Source organism: Procambarus clarkii, chromosome 34, assembly GCF_040958095.1.
Source record: "Procambarus clarkii isolate CNS0578487 chromosome 34, FALCON_Pclarkii_2.0, whole genome shotgun sequence".
In the NCBI taxonomy this organism is placed as follows: Eukaryota; Metazoa; Arthropoda; class Malacostraca; order Decapoda; family Cambaridae; genus Procambarus; species Procambarus clarkii.
The window spans coordinates 5823748-5842166 of record NC_091183.1 but is presented as its reverse complement, the minus strand read 5'-3'; the positions used below and the strand labels follow the sequence as shown (position 1 = coordinate 5842166).

The 18419-nt window shown below is 46.7% G+C and overlaps 1 protein-coding gene across 1 annotated transcript in view; it reads left to right on the top strand.

Annotated features, from left to right (window-relative positions):
• The window catches only part of LOC123762174 (probable glutamate receptor), a gene marked incomplete at its 5' end in the record, with an annotated part of 102857 nt that extends 84783 nt beyond the window's left edge, over positions 1-18074 (top strand). The window contains 4 exons of the mRNA XM_045748551.2: positions 14500-14680; positions 14932-15031; positions 17726-17855; positions 17988-18074. Of these exons, the coding sequence (XP_045604507.2) occupies positions 14500-14680; positions 14932-15031; positions 17726-17855; positions 17988-18074 (498 nt within the window). The remainder of the gene's footprint in view (positions 1-14499; positions 14681-14931; positions 15032-17725; positions 17856-17987) is intronic.
• Positions 18075-18419: the final 345 nt, after the last annotated feature.

The following is an 18419-nucleotide window of genomic DNA, read 5'->3' as shown; positions in this document are numbered from 1 at the left end:
ATGATCAATCAATCACCCTATCAGTCCTAGAACACATGTATATGTCTCTACAGGTAATCCAGCCTGCGGTTGTAATTCTATTCTTCAGTATAAGTACTCCTTGGCACAAAAATGGTAATCAATCATCCACCTTTCACTGCGTCTTGCATCCTAATGACAACCAAACACTACCAACTCCCTACAATTTGTCAACAAGAACTTAAACATAATACAGGGTACAAAACACAATCAAATATGCCCATAGTAGGAAAACAGCATGTAAAGGATTTGGGAATAATGATGTCTGACGACCTAACGTTTAGGGAGCATAACCAAGCAAATATTGCGTCAGCCAGGAAAATGATCGGATGGATTACGAGAACTTTCAAATCCAGAGATCCCATCACAATGGTTGTACTTTTCATGTCACTTGTGATGTCCCGTCTTGAGTACTGCTCAATGCTCACTTCCCCTTCAGAGCAGGAGAGATTGCTGAAATAGAGGGAATACAGAGAACATATACGGCACGCATAGACGCGATAAAGCACCTAAATTATTGGGATCGTCTCAAAGCCCTCCAAATGTACTCACTAGAATGAAGACAAGAGATATATCAAATAATATACATGTGGAAGATACTGGAGGGCCAGGTCCCAAATCTGCACAGTAAAATAAGAACGTACTGGAGTGAACGATATGGAAGAAAATTCAGAATAGAACCAGTGAAGAGCAGAGGTGCCATAGGCGCAATCAGAGAACACTGTACGAACATCAGAGGTCCACGGTTGTTCATCACCCTCGCAGCTAGCATAAGAAATATTGCTGGAACAACCGTGGACATCTTCAAGTGGAAACTAGATTGTTTCCTCCAAGGAGTGCCGAACCTACTGGGCTGTGGTGGGTATGTGGGCCTGCAGGCCACTCCAAGCAACAGCCTAGTGGACCAAACTCTCACAAGTTAAGCCTGCGGGCTTGGGGAGTAGAAGAACTCCCAGAACCCCATCAACCAGGTATCAACCAGGTAACTTCCCTTCCACATCTAAAAGTTCACTACCCAGACATCTTCAGGTTCTTCCGGGTTTATCTACCAGGATCCTCCGCAGCTCTTACAGGCTGCTACACCTTGAGCAACAGTGGTGCTTCACCACTTCAACCAGGGTCCTCCACAGCGCTCCTGGCTGCTACACTGTTACGAACCCGGATCCAGCGTCCGAGCCCGGAGCAGTGACGACCGCGCCATCTGTGGGTCAGCTCCCGAAACCCCCTCCAAACGGACGACGACACCTGGTGAGGACGACGTGTACTGGCCTCGAGGGCCAGTTTCCAGTCTGGTTCAGCGCTCAACACAGCCGCTGCTGACCTCTGGTGAGGTGGTGCTCAAACACCAGCGCCATCTATGGAGTGGATAGGTGGGCGTTTGTGTCTGAGCCTGTAAGTGAGGTGCCTTAGTGTGTCCCAGTTATTGATGACGTGTCTGCTTACAGAGTCGACCTGGGACTGCTGTGATGGAAGTTGAGTCAGTCTACCCAAGGCAGCCGTCTCCAGACCTTGTGCTTTGCTGCAGCAACTGTGAAGTCGTCCCCCGGAAGAACACTGTGGTGTTACCCTGTCAGTGGAGTGGCAGTAGAAGGATTACCCGGGACCGACTGCTGGAGACGATTATCCACTGGGGTACTGAGGACAGGAGAGTGATTTGTGGTATCACACGAGGCTCCTGTCTAGGGCGTTACCCTAATATCGCCTGTGGAGTGGCCTGACCAGCCTTGCTGATCCGGAACCTGCCAGCAGACCTGCTGGATTTGTGGTTGACGGCCTCCACGGCGGTGCCCCCAGTGGAACTGTGTTTCGGCTGGCCTGTGTCTGGGGTAGACTCAGCTTGGTCGAAGGATTCGTCAAGAGACCACGAGGATCAAGAGCACCGAGGACTCAGCACCGAGAGTCTGGATCCAGAGTCTTCAGCAGAAGACGATTGTGTTTCCCCTGTACAGTGTTAATACCCCTCCCCCTGTGTACTCTTTTATATATTATTTATTGGTGATGGGAATAATTATAGTCTTAAGTTCTTAACTTTCTTTCCCTTCCCCCTTTAAGTTTCTTGCGTCACGGATCACATTCCTTGAAAGCCACTACTGGCTTCGGGTCGGATATAACTTCCTCTAACAACATCAGAGTAAGAACCCCGTTGCGTCCCGAGAGGGCCGTAACATACACCATGAAGTCTTCCTTGCAACAATGGTGCTTCACCACTGGTATTACAGAAGCATGTGAAACTTCATTCCACTGCTCCTCTTCTCACAGCTTGAGGTTCTCTTCCTCACTGTATGGCTGCTCTCGCACAGAGCTCAGTATCTTCCACAACTTGGAGTCTCATCAACTACTCCCTCTCTGCTGGCTTTGAAGTTCTCAGCAACTCCTTCCCCAGACAAACCTGCAACCCATTGACACTCCAATAAAAATGTTTCCCTATAAACACATAAACGAAATAAACCACACAATATGTTTACACCCAACATCTCTCTGCTCTCTACATGCTGTCAGTGTGGACACCCCCGTTTGGGCTGGTCCATCCTCCGCCCGGCCAGGCGGCCTTCGAGGCAGCTGGCGGCTGTGTTACGAACCCAAGTCCACCGTCGGAGCACGGAGCAGTGACGTCAACGCCATCTGTGAGTCCGCTCCCGAAACCCCCCACGAAATGGACGACGCCATCTAGTGGTGGCAGGAATATGCCAGCTCGACATGCTAGATTCTTGTCCTGGTAGCTCGTGAGGTAGCTAGTGCTGACCTCTGGTGAGGTGGTGCTCAGAACATCAGCGCCATCTATTGAGCTAGAAGCTGTACGTTTGTGTATAAGCCAGTAAGTGATGTTTCCTTGTGGTTCCCATGTAGTGTCCCAGTACTGATGACGTGTCTGCTTTCACAGAGTCAACATAGGGTTGCTGTGATGCAGGAAGAGGCAGTCTACCCAAGGCAGCCAAGGTCTCTTCACCAGTCTGCTTTGCAGAAGCAGTGAGCCGCCGCTGGACGAGAACTGTAGAATGTTCAACTGTCTGCCTGAGGCGTGGCAGTGACGGGATTCGCCGTACCCGGGGCTGGCTGGTGGAAGACACGGCCGACTGTGGTGCCGAACGAGGAGAGTAACCAGCGAGTTACACGAGGCTCCTGCCTAGGGCTCGCAACCCTAGTATTCGTCGTGAATTGGCCTAACAGCGTGAGGCTGATTGGTACCTGCCAGCTACAGACTGGACTGTGGTTGTGGGCCTTCACGACGAGGCACTCAGTGGAATTGTGATTTGGCTGGCCTGTGGCCAGGGTAGACTCATCGTGGTTTCCTGGTACTTGCAGAGGGTAGTGCCGCGGAATAGGAAACCAGGCAAGACTGCACGGAGTGAGCTTCGCCAAGTGTTCAGCGTCTTCAGAGTAAGACGATGATGTACATTGTGTAGTGATATTTCCCGTTTATGACTTTTATATATCTATGGTGGGGGGAAGACTAATTATACATGGTATACAGTGACGAACTTGTGTGTTTAATGTGCCTCCCCTTTTCATTTTACTTGCATTACTCAGCTCACCCCTTGCAAGCCTCTACTAACTTGGGGCTGGATACCAAACTCTAATACCATCAGAGAAGAACCCGGTTGCATCCCATTGTGGCCGTAACAGGCTGGTCCGTCAGTTGCCCTCCAGCGGTCGGAGTAGATGGATGTCGATCCGCCCTCCAGGACGTTCCTCCATCTTTACTCTCTTATTTTAGGCCTTCTGCCTTAATAAAATATGCCTAATGTATCAATAAACATTCGCCACGATCACTGGGCACTCGATCAACTATAGGCAATGACTGTAAACTGGTTAAAATTGTGCTTACCACAAAAAGGTCTCCTGCAGGGAGACCTTTGTGGTACAAAGGCAGCCCCATCTTCTCTGATGGGGGCGGCGACATTCAGGGGGGCCTCAGGCTACCCACAGAACTGCTTTAACTGCCCCCTCAACACCTTCTGCAGTTCCTGACTTGAGCTGACACGCCTCCTAACTTATTCCTCAGTCGAGACGTCTGTCCACTTCCTTCCTTTTGAAGGTATATCAAACAGGGGGTTCCTCTCTAACAGGGGCTCAAACGGAGCACACCCTCCCCTCATGATTTATTCAGCTCAAGTGAGCTCAAGCTCCACTCAAGCGAGCCTCACGCCTCCAGCATCACTGACCACATTCTTAAATTATCTATCAAATGCAACCAATTATTTTACATATGAATCTTCATGTCTATATTTCTTTGTCCTCCTAGTCAGGTCAGGCCTGATAGAATAATTGTCAAAGGGGAGACTCGTTTTTCAGCTACCTGGGATCATAACACTTAGGTAGACTATAGAAATAAGAAAGAGAAGGGCAGATGACATGGAAACGTTTAATGAAATCGAAGTCAGGAGGACAAAGATTAGAGAGCTCTCTTAGTTTGCGGTTAAAGGAAGTTTTGAGGCGATCCAAAGAGTTAGATGTCAGAGGGGCAAAAGTGCGGTAGTCAGAGAGCAAGACATCTGCTTTCTGGAGGTAGTCCTCACGGTCAAGGATAACCACTGAATTGCCAAGGGCAAGCTAGAAACGACGAGTTGGAGGTAATTTTTAGAAAACAAGCTGTCAAGAACGGGGGATAAGGGCCCCTCTAAAGGCAGAAAGGTCCGAAAGAATGCTAGAGTTCGAACTGACAAACTTGTTAAAGGACCCCCCTCCCCATCCGGCCCGTTGGCGTCGTGAGGGGGGGCTTAGTGGACGGCTGCTGGAGTGTGATGTTCCGTGGGACAGTCCTCTGTCCTTTGGTGGCCTTGCACTCCTGCTGCTGTCTGCTCTAATTGTGCCGGATCGCTTTTCCTTTTCCTTTTGTTTCGTTTTTCTCCCCCTCTTCTCTTATCTGCTTGTTTTTTTCCTGCCGACCTTTTGCTTGTTTTGGTTCTTCCTTTGGACTTCTTCTATTTTGATGCCTGGGTGCTTGAGGAGGCATACTCTTGCACCTGTAGAACTGTAGTAGACGTCTCGAGCGAGGGGAACCTTTTATTGTCAATCCCCCTTTCTTCGCTGAACCCGATCTCGACGGACTGACGGTTCTTAAGGTGGCGTTTGTGGGGCGTATACTCACGACGCACCACTGGGGGGCCCCGGCATGATCGGCAATAGCTTCCAGTTGGGTGTCCTGCCTCTAATTGTGGCTCCATGGTGGGTAAGGGGGCATATTCGTGGAGAATATCTTTCTCTAAATCTCTATGTCGTTAAATGTTTCTGTTGTACCCTCTCAGGCTTGTGGGGCGGGCGACCAAGCCCCCGAGTCGGCCTGTATTGGAAGACCGGGCTCTGTAACCCCTCTGCATTGGGCCCCGACCTTGCTCCTCCTTTGACCGTCCTGAATTCTTCCCCCAGCTCCCCTCCCTCCTCTGTAGTTGGGTCGAGCCTCACGCCCCCAGTGGTGACCACTTCGTCCCCTGGTGCGGCTAAGTCTCTCGTTGTGACTACTGCGCCTTTTGACCCCTCGCTCTCTGGGGGTTCTCAACGCCGTCGGCGCCACGGCCGCACTCGCTCGTTTCCTTCCTGTACTGATGCGTATCAGGCCTTATTTGGTCCTGCTTCATGGGCCAAATACTTTGATCTCCCTCTTGATTCTGCGCCGCCTGACGATTTCTCCCTCCATCGGCATCTCGTTGATTCCGTGGATGCGTCTGTTACTTTAAACCCCACTCGTCTCGGTACACGTGTCGTTGCTGCTGCTCCTCAGGTTGCAGCTTCCCGCTTGGCTGCCTTATCCTGCCTTGGCAAGATCCCTGTTTGGGTTCTCAAAGAACGTTCAGTTGAACGCCAGTGTTGGCACTATTCTCCTCCCGCCCCATGTTGCGACCGATGTTCGAGATCTGCGAGACTGCCACGACGATATTCGACATATCCTTGATGCCCAGGCCATTCTGTCCTCCAGATAGACTCGTTTACTCATACCCCTCGTGGTCGTCGCCGTCAACCCCTTCGAGTTGTGAAGGTCACCTTTGATGGTAGGACCCTTCCATCCTCTGTCATTCTTGCTGGTGCTAGGTGCTCTGTCCAGGAGTACATTCCTTCTCCTCGGCTCTGCAACAAGTGCTGGAGGTTTGGGCATGGTGCCCTCCGCTGCTCCGGGACTGTCTCTCTCTGTCCTTTGTGTAGTGGCGAAGGTCACTCTAAGTCGGAGTGCACTTCTCCCCAGGCTCGTTGCCTCAACTGCGGTGAGGCCCATCCTACCTTCTCCCGTGCGTGTGTCCATTACAAGCTTGAGGCAGCCGTCCTCAACTTGAAGCACCGGGAGCGTTTATCTTTTCCTGAGGCGAGACGCCAGGTTCGCCGGCTCCCGCCTTATGCTAATCTCTCTTATGCTCGCGTGTTGCGCTCTTCCTCTCCTCGTCCTTCCCACCTTCCTCAGACTCACAACCGTTTCCGGGCCTTGAACCCTGATACGCCCACTGCCCCCTCCTCTGTTCCTTTGGGTTCTCTCCCGAAGGATCCCCCTCCTTGTCCTCTGTCTGGGGTTCCCCTTCTTTCTACCCGGTCTGTCATGTCTCCTGTGTCTTCTTCCTCGTTTCCCTCCGATCGTCCTTCCCATCCTTCTCCTCCATCTATTGACTCTCCCCGCCGCCTGTCGGTGCAGGCGGATGTCCATCGCTCTCCTAACGGCCGTCGTGTGTGCTCTCGTTCAGCTTCTCCTGTTAAGACGCTGGAATCTGTTGCCCAGTACATAGTTGCTGGGACACCGGTCTCATTGCGTCAGAAGCGTAAGCCTGGCTCCTCTCCTTCTTCCTCCCCGGCGTCCTCCTTGGCGGGTAAGAAGGCTTCGCTTTCTTCCTTGGCCCCTACTACAGGCTCTATTGCTCCTTCCCCTCCCATTTCAGTGGTTGTGCCCCCTGTTCCTGCTATGGAGGTTTCTTTGGGCCCCGCTTCCCTTTCGGTTGCTGCCCTTGCTGAGGTGCGCTCCCCTCTTTCTACATCCCCTCTTCCTGCTGCTGTCCTTGACTGCTCCTCTCCGTTGTCTCCTCCTCTTCCTTTTCCTCCGGACCCCGCCCGCCCACCTCAAGGCTGTTCTCCCGCTTCCTTCCCTCCGTCTTTGCTCAGTTTACCCATGTCCCCTAACCCTGACTTCCTTGTTCTCTGTTGTTGTCCTTTCTCTTCTCGTCGATGTCTATTCTTCAATGGAACGTTCGAGGTTTTTACGCCAATTTCCTCGAACTCCAACTTCTGATTTCGCGGTTTTCGCCCCTTTGTGTCTGTCTCCAGGAGCCGATGCTTGGTGCTCGTCCTGGTTGTTTTCGTGGCTATTCCTTTCTCTCCCCACCCCCAGCCGTTGCTGGGGCTCCTAATTCTTCTGCTCTCTTGATTTGCGCTCATGTTCCCTTTGTCCCCTTACTTTTTCCTTCGCCTCTCCATTGTTCTGCTGCTCGTATCTTTGTGGGGAAATGGTACACAGTTTGTTCCATTTATCTCCCCCCGAGTGTCCCGCTTTCTCTTCCTGATTTGAAACACGTCCTGGACTCCTTGCCGGAGCCTGTGCTCCTGCTGGGTGATTTCAATTTTCGTCATTCTCTTTGGGGTGATGTTCTGACGAATACCCGAGGTCGCCTTCTTGAGCCGTTTATCCTCTCTTCTTCCTTGTCTCTTCTGAATTTTGGTGAGCCCACTCACTTGGACTCTTGGACTCGCACCCTTTCCTGTCTTGATCTTTCTCTCTGCTCTTCTTCTCTTTACTTAGATTTCACGTGGCAGGTTCTTGATGACCTCCATGGCAGTGACCATTTCCCCATCCTTGTTTCCTTTTTTTCTTTTCGCTCTTCCCTCTCCTTCCCTAGGTGGCAGTTTGCTAAGGCGGACTGGAACCTATTTACCCTCAGTGCTGCTCTCTCTGACCTCTCCCTCGTGCTCTCCTCCTTTTTCATGACACTGTCTTCAACGCTGCCCTCCGCTCTATTCCTCGCTCTTCCTCTCGGGGTCCGCGGAAGTGCGTTCCCTGGTGGAATGCGGATTGTGCTCGGGCTGTCTGCTGTAAGCGTGCAGCCTGGAAGAGGCACCGCCGTCGGCAGACGGCCGATTCTTTTCTTTTCTTTCGGAAAGCGAGTGCGGTGGCCCGTAGGGCCATCCCTACGGCTAAACATGAATGTTGGGCATCTTATGTCTCAACAATTATGTCCGAAACTCCTCTGCCCACAGATCTGGAAGCGTATCCGTAAGATAGCGGGTAAGTTCGTTCCCGATGTTTCACTGGTCCTTTACCTCCATGATACTCTTGTGGCGGACCCGTTGCAGGTCGCTTCCGAACTGGGTTCCCACTTTTCTTCTGTTAGCTCTGGTCTTCATCTTCCCCAATCTTTCCTTCTTCGTAAACCTGTCCTTGAGTCTCGTCCTTTAGATTTCTGCACTCGTCTTCAGCTTCCCTATAATAATCCCTTGTCTCTAACTGAACTTCGTTCTGCCTTGGCCCTCTGCGGTTCTACGGTGGCGGGCTCTGATAGTATTCATTATGAGATGCTTCGCCATCTCCCTCCGTGCACATCTCAGTATTTACCGAGTCTGTATAATCGGAACTGGGAGTCGTCGTCAGTCCCTGAGGACTGGCTCGATGCCGTTGTCCTCCCTGTTCGCAAACCGGGCTCTCTGGGTACTTCCCCTAAGGACTTTCACCCTATTGCCCTCACAAGTTGTGTCTACAAACTCTTTGAACGTATGGTTAACGTTCGTCTGATGTGGTTCCTGGAACACCATCACCTCCTCTCCCCTTCTCAATTTGGTTTCCGCAAGTGCTGCAGCGCGACAGATGTCCTGGTGAACTTGGAGGTCTATATTCGTACTGCTTTTGCTGCGAAGACCTCCGTTGTTGCCGTCCTTTTTGACCTGGAAAAGGCTTACGACACCACTTGGCGATATCATATTCTATCTCAACTTCATTCTTTTGGCCTCCGTGGTCATCTCCCTCTCTTTCTCCGCAGCTTCCTCTCTCGTCGTTCCTTTCGGGTGCGCCTTGGTACCGCTCTCTCTGACTCTTTTCAGCAATACGAAGTTGTGCCCAAGGGTAGTGTTCTGAGCACTACTCTTTTTCTGGTTGCCCTCAATGGTCTTCTTTCCTCTCTTCCTTCAGGTGTCTTCACCGCTCTCTATGTCGATGATCTTACCCTTTGCTGTCAGGGTGATGATTCGCCTCTCCTTCAGCGCTGGCTTCAACTTGCAATTGATGCCGTGTCGTCTTGGGCCACCGATCATGGCTTCAAGTTCTCTACTTCTAAGACTTGTGCCATGACTTTTACACAGAAACGGGTCATTTTTCGTCCCTCTTTGTCACTTTATGGTCATCCCCTTGAGTACAAAGATTCCGCGAAGCTTTTGGGGTTATTCCTTGACACTCGTTTGTCTTGGTCTCCCCATATCTCTTACCTCCGTGTTGAGTGCTCTATGGCCCTTACCCTCCTTCGGGTCTTGTCCCATACTTCTTGGGGGGCAGATAGGCGCACTCTCCTTGCTTTACATTCCTCTCTCGTCCTGTCTAAGCTCGATTATGGTTGCCCCTGCTTACTCGCCTGCTTTTCCTTCTTCTCTTCGCCGTCTTGATGTTTTGCACCATACTGGGTTGCGCCTCAGTTCTGGTGCCTTTCGTTCGACTCCCGTCCTTAGCTTGTATGTTGACACTGGCTTTCTGTCTCTCCAGGACCACCGTGATCGCTACTGTCTTCGCTGTCTTGCGCGGTCCTTACAACATCCTTTCTCTCGCCTCTGTCGTGCTTTAATTTTTACCCCTCCTGCGGTTCCTGTTCCTCTTCACCACCTCCGTCTTTCTGTCCGGTTATCTCGCCTACAGGACTCTCTTTCCGTTCGTATTTCTAATGTTTCTCCTCGTGTTGTTCCTTCTTTGCCCCCGTGGAGAGTCCCTCTTCCGCGGTTTTGTACATCGTTGACCCGTATCACTAAAGCTTTTACCCCTCCTACAGTTCTAAAACGCCTTTTCCTTGAGCACTTTTCTTCTCACTCCCGCTCCGTTTCTGTCTTCACCGATGGGTGTAAGTCTGCGGACGGTGTTGGCTACTCTGTTGTTTTTCCTGATCACACTTATATGTGTCGCTTACCTCTGGAGACTAGCATCTTTACAGCGGAACTTTATGCTATTCTCTATGCTCTTCGTCTCCTGCTTTCTCGTTGTCAGTCTTCCTTTGTAGTTGTTGTTGACTCTCGTAGTGCCCTCTTGGCTCTCGGGTCCTTTAATCCGGTTCATCCAGTAGTTGTCGAGATCCAGCATTGGCTGTTTCTTGTTCACAGTAAATTTAATTCGGTTGAGTTTTGTTGGGTTCCCAGCCATATTGGTGTGTCTTTAAATGAGCGTGCAGATGCTGCCGCCAAGGAAGCTGTCCGCTCTTGTCTCATCTCTCGTAAAGGTATTCCATATTCCGACTTTTACCCGGTTATCCATTCCTCCGTCCTTACCCGTTGGCAAGCTTCTTGGTAGTCTGTTACTGGTAACAAACTATGTACTCTTAAATGTTGTGTTTCCTTGTGGCCGTCCTCCTACCACCGTAACCGGCGATGGGAAACAGCTCTGGCGAGGTTGTGTATTGGCCATACTCGCTTAACCCATGGTCACTTGATGGAGCGCCGCCCTGCTCCTTATTGTCCTAGTTGCATTGTCCCTCTTACGGTCGTGCATGTCCTTCTTGAATGTCCTGACTTCCAGGACGAGCGTGTGTCTTGCTTTCCGACCGCCCCTCGTGGTCACCTGTCCCTCAATAGAATTCTTGGTGACTCGGATACTTTTGATATCGTTCGCCTTATGCATTTTTGTTCTCGTATTGGCATCCTTGGTGATATTTAGCACCCTCTGATTATTCTGCGCGTTTGATGATGCTACATAGCCTTCCCGGTTTGATGCCTTCTTTTGATAATTACTTACTTACTTGTTAAAGGAACTAATCAGTGTAATTGATGTGAATGATAAAACGGGTTGGCCCCAAAATGGACCCCTGTGGCACCTCACTTACATTTCTCTAGTCACATTAGGATCCATTTAGTATGACCGTTTGTTTTCTTTGTTTCAACCATTGTTTTATCCATTGTAGTATTCTATCATTTATTCCATGAGTCTGTAATTTCCTTGCCAGCCTTTAATGCGGTACCTAATCCAAGGTTTTAGCAAAATCCATTTATTCTACATCCACCGGAAGTCCCATGTCTGTGAAGCTGGTTGCCGTTTCCAAAAACGTGAACAGGTTTGTAAGGTAGGATCTATTTATAACAAACCCATGTTGTGTCGGTTTTACAAAATGTTTCACTGAAAGATGGTGAATGATTCCCTCCCCAATGATTTTCTCCCTTAGCTTGAAGATATGTGATGTCAAGCTGATTGGATGGTAATATTCTGCTGAGCTCATTCTGCCTTTTTATGAAAATAGGAGTGACATTTGTATATTTTCAATGTATGGTGACTACTCCTTAGTCCAGAGATTTTCTGAAAAGTAGCTTCAGTGGTTTGCATAGTTCTTTTGCCAGTTCTTGTATACTAGTTGGTTGCATTCCATTATCACCTGGGGCTTTTTAGTCATTTAGTTTGTCAATGTTTTTCCTGATTATGTCGCATGTTATGGGAATATTCCTAAATTCATTATCTTCACCTCTTTCAAACATCTGTGTGGGTGATAGGATGTCCTCTAACGTTTCTAGTGTGAACACTGATGTAAAATGCAGGCGATGAGTCACAATAACGTGGCTAAAGTATGTTGACCAGACCACACACTAGAAGGTGAAGAGACGACGACGTTTTGGTCCTTCCTAGACCATTCTCAAGTCGATTGAGAATGGTCCAGGACGGCTTGAGAATGGTCCAGGACGGACCGAAACGTCGTCGTCCCTTCACCTTCTAGTGTGTGGTCTGGTCAACACTGATGTAAAATATTTATTCGGAATGTTTACTGCCCTTTTATCGTCCATTAAAACTTGGTTAGTCTCATCTTTTAAGGGTCTTACCAAGTCCTTGGTAAGTTTTTAAACTTGGTAAGTTAGGTTTTACTTTTTATATAAGCATTGAATTATTTTGGATTTTTCCTTATGTTTCGGGAAAGTTTCCTTTTGTAGTTTCTTTTGACTGACTTCCTGGGTGGTCGAGTTTAGTGCCCTTTTATATATCCGATAATCAATGTTGTCCATTGTGGATTTGTCCATTGTGGATTTGGTAAGTGCTCATTTTACGACCTGTGTCATCCAATTAGTTCCCTTTCTATTCTTTCTTCTTTTTTGGGACATATTTTTGAGCGAGGTCTGTAATGACCTAGAAATTTTGCCATAATGCTTCTATGCCATGTTCCCCAATCATCTCCCTCCGGGACATGTTTTGCAGTTTCTCTCTCATTCCTTGATAATCTCCTTGATGGTAATCTAGAAATTCGTCATCTCTGACCTTTATGTAGGTATTTATGTTCATCGTCCATCTAAAAATATGATGGTCGCACGAGGGGGGTTAGCTTTTTCCTCACAAGTATTGGATCAATCCTACCCTCTTCTGTTGTTAGCATATGATCTAGAATGTTTTAACCTAGTTATTAAGCAGTCATATTAATTCATATCATAATATTCATATTAAGCAGTCTCCGTGGTGTAGTGGTAAGACACTCGCCTGGCGTTCCGCGAGCGCTATGTCATGGGTTCGTATCCTGGCCGGGGAGGATTTAGTGGGCGCAATTCCTTAACTGTAGCCTCTGTTTAACGCAACAGTAAAATGTGTACTTGGATGAAAAAACGATTCTTCGCGGCAGGGGATCGTATTCCAGGGACCTGCCCGAAACGCTACGCGTACTAGTGGCTGTACAAGAATGTAACAACTCTTGTATATATCTCAAAAAAAAAAAAAAAAACTCGTGTAGACTCTGTCAAAAGCTGTATGAGAAAGGAGTTCTGCATCGGGTCTAGAAATTTTTCTCCTTCTGCCTGTGTTGTTAGATTTACCTAATCTATGGTTAAAGTCACCTATTATAAGGGTTCGAGATTCCACAACAGCATTGATCACATTATTCAGATCAGCAACTTCTTCTGTGTGGCTGTCTCAGTCCTGTAGCATACTCCCTCTGTTATTTTAGTACCATCTCGAGCTAGTATGTGGCTCCATGCAGACTCTGAGTATCCCATGCTGTTCAGTTCCTCATTGGTGGTTACATCCAGGTCCTCTTTCATATACAATATCACCCCACATGCTCTTGTTGTTCTTTCCTACTTGAATGGTGGATATTCATATCTCGGGAGATTTAAATCTCTTTCAGTTATTGTTACGGCCCTAGTGGGACGCAACCGGGTTCTTCTCTGATGGTATTACAGTTTGGGTATCCGGCCCCAAGTTAGTAGAGGCTTTCAAGGGATGTGTTCCGTAATGCAAGGTAAATTAAAGGGGGAGGGATACAAATGTTCTGATTTATATATATATTTTCATCACCAAGAATAAATAAATATCAGTCACACGCGGGGGTTATAACTACACTATTATGTACAAGGTTGTCTTCCTCCGAAGACACTGGATGCTCCACGGTGCTCACTCTGGGTAGCCCTGGTTCCTTCTTCCGTGTCCCACGATGAATCCTCTATGATTCTATTGGCGAATCTACCCTGGCCACAGGCCAGCCAAATCACAGTCCCACTGGGTGCTTCGTCGTGGAGGCCTTAAACTACAATCCAGCCTGTAGCTGGCAGGTACCGATCAGCTTCGCTGTGTAGGCCACTCCAAGACCGATTCTAGGGTTGCGAACCCTAGGCAGGAGCCTCGTGTGATCCCACTGATCACTCTTCTCACTAAGCACCACAGTGGCTAGTCCCTTCCACCAGCTAGCCCCGGATAAGGCGATTCCCAACACTGCCACGCCACAGGCAGGCTAATACTCTCAACAGAGTTCGTCCGGGGGTGACTCACAGCTTCTTCAGAGCAGACTCGTGAAGAGACCGTGGCTGCCTTGGGTAGACTGATTCATCATCCAACACAGCAGTCCCAGGTCGACTCTGCAATCAGACACGTCATTAGTACTGGGACGCTCTAGGGAACCTCACTTACAGGCTTAGACACAAACGTCCACCTCTTCATTCCATAGATGGCGTTGCTGTCTAAGCGCCACCTCACCAGAGGTCAGCAGCGGCTATGTTATGAGCTGATTAAGACGGGAATCCAGCACCTGTGGCCGGTATATCCCGTCCTCACTAGATGGCGTCGTCTATTTGGTGGGGTTTCGGGAGCAGACTCACAGATGGCATTGTTGTCACAGCTCCGTGCTCCGATGCTGGACTCGGGTCCATAACAGTTATGTCCTCTCGGTTCATGTTTCACTGATGTCAATTATACCAGGATTTTCAGCCTCAGCTTACACACATAACGAGTCGGTCAATGTTATTATCATATCAGTCAATATATTATCGTATAAGTAAAAAATACATAACATTATTTTACCTTATTATCACTTACAATTAAATTGTTTCAATGAAAAAGAAAAATGAGCGTGATTTCGATATTTGCAGGAGGTCAAGTCTGGAATATTCCATGAGATTGTTGGTCTGGAAGAGAAGGGTCGTCTTATATACAGAAGTCACCCACAGTTCGGAGAGAGCATGGACACCTTGGTGAGGGGGGGAGACCACGTTCTCATGGAGGTCGACTTTGGTTTAAAGATTTACATGTCTCGAGATTTTAGCATTTCAGGTATTTTATTCTGAATCAAACCGCAATCATTTTGTTTACCACAAAACTGAAGAATACATAAATTATATGAAAAAATATGAATTTATAACTATGTTCAGATAAACAATTACAAATTAGTTTTCAAGTGGAATATATTTGTTATATACATAATCTATATATACATACAATATATAATATTGTGATATACATACAATATATATATATATTGTGATATACATACAACTATAAAGTGTCTTGTCATTCCTACACAGGTCAGTGTTCCTTCTACGTGTCTAGAGAGGGGTTTCTCCCTCTGATGTTTGCTATGGTGGGCCAGAAGGGAAGTCCAATTGTTTCAGCTTTAAGTAGGAGGTATAGTGTGCTTAGTTTCATTTAACCATTAATGGAATAGTTGAAACGTTATATACATCTTATAAACATAATTGAAAGATTTTAAATTTCAATAAAAAAAACAAACTTGGTAGATTAAATACAGCAATTATTCTTTAATTCTGCCCAACAAAAGTAAAAATAGACCTAAATATAAAAGTAAAAAAGTATAAATTGTGTAAATTTAAACGTTTATAAGCATACATTGTATAAATTTAAAAACAAGTATAAATTGAAAGCAAAATTATAAGTTAATATTTTTTATTAATATATATATTTTTAAAAGATAATAAAAATTTTAAGGTTATTAGGCACAACTGCTTTGCCTACTTGAACTAGTAGTGTGGTTATTACCTAACTATTGTGGAAAATTTACAACAAAAATTTGGTATAACATAGTCTATGAGCGAGTACATGGCTACAATGGTACTATTTATCGAACCAAGCCAAACTCACCCAAGACAAAGAGAATGTCTTCTCAGCAAATAACGTCCATTTTGAGAGACAACATCACAGAAAGACATCTGTAATGGGTTTCATTCCAGGATATGTAATTAAATACAATACCTCTAATCATATTATGGTAATACTCTAAAATAAATACATATAATAAATAAATAAATAATTGTTTAACCAGATAATAATAAAATAATAATAATAACAATAATAATAAGTTTTGTTAATGATTGTGTAAATTGATCCTAGATTGGGTCTAGGTTTTACGCAAAACCTAGTTATCCAAAGTTTTAAGTTACCCAAAGATTGGGTTACCTTACCTGCCTTTTGGTGTATTCAGTTAATATGCGGACAGTAAACAAAACTCCACCACTTGAAGCTACACCATTGACATACAAGGTGATTATTTCAGCTGTGTTATATCCATGTGTTACGGCCCTAATAGGACGCAACCAGGTTCTTTTCTGATGGAATTAGTTTTTGGGTATCCGGCCCCAAGTTAGTAGAGGCTTTCAAGGGGTGAACTCCGTAATGCAAGTAAAATACACAGGGGAGGTACATTAAATACACAAGTACATCACTTTCTATATATATATATATATTTCTCCTCCCACCACCATATATAAATTAAAAGACACAAACGGGAACTATTACTACGCAATATATCTCTTCGTCTCCCTCTGAAGATGCTGTACACTTGGCAATGCTCACTCTGTGTAGTCTTGCCTGGTTTCCTATTCCGTGGGCCAGAACCCACGATGAATCTACTCTGGCCACAGGCCAGCCAAATCACAATCCCACTGGGTGCCTCGTCGTGAAGGCCCACAACCACAGTCCAGCCTGTAGCTGGCAGGTACCAATGAGCCTCGCTGTTAGGCCACTTCACGACGTATACTAGGGTTGCGAGTATCTAGTCAGGAGCCTCGTGTAACTCGCTGGTTACTCTCCTCGGTCGGCACCACAGTGGGTTGTGTCTTCCACCAGCCAGCCCCGGGTACGGCGAATCCCGTCACTGCCACTTCTCAGGCAGACAATTGATAACTCTACAGTTCTCGTCCGGCGGCGGTTCACTGCTTCTGTAAAGCAGACAGGTGTAGAGACCTTGGCTGCCTTGGATAGCCTCATTCATCGTACATCACAGCAGTCCTAGGTTGACTCTGTAAAAGCAGACACGTCATCAGTACTGGGACACTACATGGGAACCACTAGGAAACATCACTTACTGGCTTAGACACAAACGTCCACCTTTTCGCTCCATAGATGGCGTTCACTGTCTAAGCGCCACCTCACCAGAGGTCAGCAGCGGCTACTTCACGAGCCGACTACGACAGGAATTCAGCGCCCATTGCCGGCATATCCCGTCATCACTAGATAGCGTTGTCCATGTTGTGGGGGTTTTTGGGAGCGGACATACAGATGGCGTTGTCGTCCCTGCTCCGTGCTCCGACGGTGGTCTTGGGTTCGTAACATAATAATAATAACAATAATAATAAGTTTTGTTAACGATTGTGTAAATTGATCCTAGATTGGGTCTAGGTTTTACGCAAAACCTAGTTACCCAAAGTTTTAAGTTACCCAAAGATTGGGTTACGTTACCTGCCTTTTGGTGTATTCAGTTAGTATGGAGACAGTAAACAAAACTCCACCACTTGAAGCTACACCATTGACGTACAAGGTGATTAATTTCAGCTGTGTTATATCCTTGGACCTTTGTATAGTGGTGTAAACTACACGTCAAACTGATTAAAGTGTTCACACACAGTTTACACATGATATGTGCGTGAAATATAAAGAATAACAGTGTGAAGTGGAATGTGTAGCCTCACCTGAGGCTGAGCTGATGGAGCTCACAGACACCATCACACCATACCCCCCCCCCCATAACAGACAATATACCAGTGTATGATATCTCACCATACCATCATAACAGATGATATACCGTAGTTTATGATAACACACCATACCCCCTTAACGGACAATATACTAAAGTGTATGATATCTAACCATAATACAAGATACCACAGTGTATGATATTACACCATGCCCCTCATAACAGACAACTTACCGCAGTGCATGATTGTTTGGTTGAATAGGGATTGGAGGTAATTCGATTGGGCAGGTTTATGAAGTTTACTTAATTCTTATGTTCTCATGTTCTTATGAAAGTGAATATATTGTGGGAGTTATACAATATTTATTTTGACTGTTGTATTGATAAAGGATACGGGTGATGACTGAGGCTGGACTGTTCCTACACTGGATGAAGTCCGCTGAGCCAAACTCCACCGTGTGTCGTCATGCTCAGACAAAAATCGTCGTCCAGGAGTCACTTTCTCTTAAGAATATCTGGGTAATAGAACTGCTTAATAGCTTTATACAAGTAAATAATGACACAAGAAAATGCTCAAAATGCATTTTTTAATTTGAATGATTTTGAGTATGGGAATCTTGACTATTAATAGAGCTAACCTCTGTATTTCAGGGAATGTTTGTCATATTTATTGCTGGTCTCACTGTCAGTGTCTTTGTAATCTTCCTGGAGCTTGTGACAGTCAACAGTCTTCCCTGATGGACGCCTCATCACGAAATATATTTGTTATTTTACTAGTTATGTTCAAGGCTGCAGTGTGAGGAATTACATGTGGAGTTTCATATAGGTAGCCAAAGCTCCATATCAACACTTGATAAAAGAGAGTGTAAATGCTTAATTAATACGTTAGCTTTTTATTCAGAAGTCTGAGACCACCTTGGATTTGCCTGAATTACCAGAGTGGTACTTTCGAACACATTGGTCTGAAGGGGTCTTTTAGAGGGTGCCTAACATCTGTCTACACATGTTTATGCAAACTTTCAAGTTTACTTAACAGCCAGTGATATATAGAACAGCCAAATATATTTACAACAGTCTTTGAGG